Here is a 4,806-nt window from a genome sequence, read left to right on the forward strand (position 1 = left end):
GCTGTTAGAGGGTATATTATAATTTAAATTTTACAGTTGTTCACCCCCCCCCCCCTGCCATTTTTCAACGAAGTTTTTAGACGTTTTCACAAGAATGACCTCCACACTGAGATTGGCTGGTGGATATATCCTCGCGTGGTCTATTCCGTTCCGGTAAAATGTACAATCCTCTTGACCCCCAATGTCATGCCTGGTAATTATTTGTATGTCTCTGACTTCATGCACGACGGCGCCGGAAAATCAATTGCTACATTATCACTGATGCCACGGATCAGGGCCGGCCGACGCCAAGATGGCCTTCAGGACATTAGAACGGTGGACAAGCTTAGGTCCAAGTTTTTGGCGTACGTGCACTATTGCAGAGACTTTACAACATGCCGTTGGGGCAGGAATATATTGTCTTACGTATATTAATACCACTTACGGAGAGTAGTTTTTATATGCAGAGACTTCCATTCCTCCTGGCCTTGGCCCAGAATATTCTCCGATGATAGAGTTAATCACCGATAGGGGGAGGCCTAGCTGACCCCCTCTACTCGTGCGCTCCACGCACGTGATACACTTTGTATTTCTCGGCCTGGCTGGAAGCTCAGAATTATTATGTCTTATTATATATACCCTATGGCAGGAGGAAATTAGAAGAGTAGCGATGAAGACTATCGGATAACATGTTCGAGGATTCATCCCGCGCGTATCCCATATAATAATACCTCATGTGCCTTACCCATATAACCAACTTAGATACAGTAAAATACGTATCTGCCTTAACACATTGCAGCTAAGAACCATCCCGCCACCTGACTGTAGACTGTAGAGTGTAGACCGTAGACTAGCTGACAGCGAAGTATACAGTGTATCTGTTTTTGTGTACCAGAAAAGAAAATCCTCGTTCACAGGCTGCAGTAGAGGGGCAGACATTTGAGGTAGCTGATCACGTAACGACCATGCCTGGCCTGGGGGCCGGGTTTACATGTTGCTGTTTGCATGTTGTGTGCATGACCATGCACTGATTGTTCCATTCGCATTGTGTTTTTTTTCATTCAAATCTCGTCGCAGCAAGGCAGCTTATGTCTGAGTAAAACAATGCAAGCGACGGGTGGAAACAGAAAAATATTATTATGTCTAGACATTTAATAAAAAAAACTTGCCCTATTTTCAGCCCCCTGATTTCCTATTCATAGTTCGTTTGTTTCTTTTGACAACTTGAAAAAGTGATTCAAGAGTCTCCTATAATGTATTAAGAATAGCTTAGAATGCACCAAATTGCACCATTCTTTAAAAAAAATTCTGGGGGAGCATGCCCCCGTACCCCCCTAGCATGGCGATTACCTACGGTCCTCGCATTGCTCGCTCCTCGCATTGCTCGCTCCTCTGTTTGCTAATTTCAATTTCAGCTGAAAATTTAATTTTCCAATCTTGTCCCTGCATATAATATAGCGTGTGGATCTCATCGTGAATTTTTTGATATGGCAGGTGAATGTTTGTGACTACAGGCCAGCCCAGTACACATCAGGTGAAGTGTTGGCAAACAGAGCCTGGACTGACAAGGTTAACATCATAGCATTGTACGTACTTCACTAAGCTTCACTAAACCGTAAATTTACACACCATTTACACAATTTACTCAAATTTATGGTTTTCCTATGAAGCGAATAAGACCGACAGTTAACTCGGCGTGGCTGCTATATTTGTAAAATGTTGACAACATAATACACATGCAAACGTAAACGCACACGCACATGCACACACACGCGCACACGCATGCACACACCCTCGCACGCACACACCCTCGCACGCACACACACACGGAAAACTATCAAGAGATGTCATTCTTCATGCTCGCCCCACAGGAGGAAGAGACCATCGATGCCCTTTAACATGTATGACAGCGAGAGCGGTGTGGACAGGCGAAGCTACGCGGGTCGATACCTCGTCATCGCGGGACTACCCTTGAACCCGCACGGTCGCACGGGGATGACAGGACGCGGCAGCCTCGGCTGCTGGGGTCCCAACCATCGGCTTCACTGCATCGTCACCAGGTAGGATTCCGGCTCCAGGTATGGTGTAGTTGAATCCAACCCCAGGTACAGTGTAGTTGAATCTGGCCACAGGTATGGTCTTGTTAAATCTGGCCCCAGGTAGGTGTGTTAAATCTGGCCCCAGGTACGATCTTGTTGAATCCAACCTCAGGTACGGTCTTGTTGAATCCAATACCAGGTACGGTGTCATTAAATCCGGCCCCAGGTACGGTGTTGTTAAATCCGGCCCCAGGTACGGTCTTGTTGAATCTGGCCCCAGGTAGGGTGTTGTTGATCCAACCCCAGGTACGGTCTTGTTGAATCCAACCCGAGGTACAGTGTAGTTGAGACCAACCCCAGGTACAGTGTAGTTGAGACCAAACCCAGGTACGGTCTTGTTGAATCTGGCCCCAGGTACGGTGTAGTTGAGACCAACCCCAGGTACGGTGTAGTTGAGACCAACCCCAGGTATGGTGTAGTTGAGACCAACCTCAGGTACGGGGTAGTTGAGACCAACCCCAGGTACGGTGTAGTTAAATATGGCCCCAGGTATGGTGTAGTTGAGACCAACCCCAGGTTCAGTGTAGTTCAGACCAACCCCAGGTACGGTCTTGTTGAATCTGGCCCTAGGTACGGTGTAGTTGAGACCAACCCCAGGTACGGTGTAGTTGAGACCAACCCCAGGTACAGTGTAGTTGAGACCAACCCCAGGTACGGTATAGTTGAGACCAACCCCAGGTACGGTGTAGTTGAGACCAACCCCAGGTACAGTGTAGTTGAGACCAACCCCAGGTACGGTCTTGTTGAATCTGGCCCCAGGTACGGTCTTGTTGAATCTGGCCCCAGGTACAGTGTAGTTGAGACCAACCCCAGGTACGGTGTAGTTGAGACCAACCCCAGGGATGGTGTAGTTGAGAACAACCCCAGGTACGGTATAGTTGAGACCAACCCCAGGTATGGTGTAGTTGAGACCAACCCCAGGTACAGTGTAGTTGAGACCAACCCCAGGTACGATGTAGTTGAGACCAACCCCAGGTACGGTGTGTAGTTGAGACCAACCCCAGGTACGGGTGTAGTTGAGACCAACCCCAGGTACGGTGTAGTTGAGACCAACCCCAGGTACGGTGTAGTTGAATCTGGCCCCAGGTATGGTCTTGTTGCACGTTGTGTACACCGTTGTCAGTTGAAGTGACCTCAGCATCTTTAAGAGAGTAGCTATGTCTATAAGGTGATGCATCCTGTTATAATCACTTATGATGCATCTTAAGGTCGATCGTTATGTCGTCGGATGAATTTCACACCGTGCTGACACAGACTTTATTGGCTACTGTGGAAAATTTCGATTTGCAATCATTCTAGGTGGAAGAGAGATGGGCAAGAGGACATCTGCTTGAACGATGGTGCGCAGGTTCTGGAGTTTGTTGCCGTAAAGATGCAAGGCAGCCAGTTGTGGGAACTTCCTGGGGTAAGACATTCTTTGCAAGCAACCGTGTACATAGCCACCTGATCGTTTGGTCGTTTCAATAAAACATTATGTGTTTTACACAGTCATACATATGTAACTTCGAGCTATTTATTTCCTGTTTTGCAAAGCCACCCGACTTCAAAAACCATTGAAATTTTGGTAGGCGTGCTTGGCCATTTGGAAATAACGTGTCAAAAATCTTAAAAATTTTTTGAGGTGGGCCTGCAAAATGTCTATTACATAAGCAACAACATTTCGTATAGATATGGCTAGAATTTATGTATTTTTAGCAGTAGATACAGTGGACTATTCTTTCTCTTCAATAATGTAACCATCATTACCTCACAACCCACACCTATGATGTTCATACGGGACCAATGTATGCACAAGATGGTGGTTTTAGCATTTTCTCTGTTCGTTTCTTTCTGTTGCTGCTCTTGTGTGATATTAGTATTTGCTATTTCAGGGATTCCTGTCCAAAGGGGAGAGATCAGATATGAAGACCGCTGCAAATGGTTTCATGACGAATGTGCTTGGCATAAACGATGATGTCACCAAGAAGAGTTTACAACATGCTTTCAATCATGGAAGAGTGGTATGTGTGCCTGTTTGTGCACCAGATACAGATTGGCTGCAGTATTTTACAGCTTCTTCAATGTACACGTGCATACGCACAGACTCGGTACCTTTTGTACAGATGTTCACCTTGTAATAAGAGAAGACACTTGCAGAAAGCAGTGATAACTTCTGCTACTCAATGCATTTAGTAACTTGCATCCTGTTTGCAACATTGGTAATATATATGTACATACACATATACGTATATACATATATAATGGCCCTTCATACATGTCATCTGTCACGACACTATTGTGACAAATGATGATTTGGCAGAAAACAATTAATATCACTGCAATTACAAAGTGCAGTAATTGCAAACACTACTGCAATTATAATCAAGAGTTATCGCCTGGAAATCACCGATGTGCGATGTGTAGATGATGTATGCAGCAGTTTTTTCACGACATGTTCAGATATGTGAAGGTTACGTGGACGACCCCCGCAACACCGACAACGCTTGGGTCGAAACAAAGGCCGTCAACTTTCACTACGAGCCGGAACCACCTTTCACGATCAACGTAAGCTGCATCTTATGTTATTTATTATATGTTATTATACAGAAGCGGTTACATGCTAGCTAGGTCACCCTCAACACGTACAATAGTCAGCATGCACTGTTGCGTAAACAATGTTCACCTGCTAGTGAAGGATGTGGTGAAGACAAATTTTGTGGAGCATCGTGGATCGTTACTTGTACGCTGT

The 4,806-nt window shown here is 45.6% G+C and overlaps 1 protein-coding gene across 1 annotated transcript; it reads left to right on the forward strand.

Moving 5' to 3' along the window:
• Positions 1-1,472: 1,472 nt before the first annotated feature.
• LOC106810556 (ADP-ribose pyrophosphatase, mitochondrial-like) lies at positions 1,473-4,622 on the forward strand (the record flags this gene model as incomplete). The annotated part of the gene is given in 5 exon segments (XM_014813938.1): positions 1,473-1,565; positions 1,851-2,039; positions 3,378-3,483; positions 3,950-4,078; positions 4,518-4,622. Coding segments are annotated over 4 exon segments (513 nt in total), but the record flags the coding sequence as incomplete, so codon positions are not given.
• Positions 4,623-4,806: the final 184 nt, after the last annotated feature.

The sequence above is a fragment of the Priapulus caudatus genome, unplaced genomic scaffold (genome assembly GCF_000485595.1).
Source record: "Priapulus caudatus unplaced genomic scaffold, Priapulus_caudatus-5.0.1 Scaffold452, whole genome shotgun sequence".
Classification (NCBI taxonomy): domain Eukaryota; kingdom Metazoa; phylum Priapulida; class Priapulimorpha; order Priapulimorphida; family Priapulidae; genus Priapulus; species Priapulus caudatus.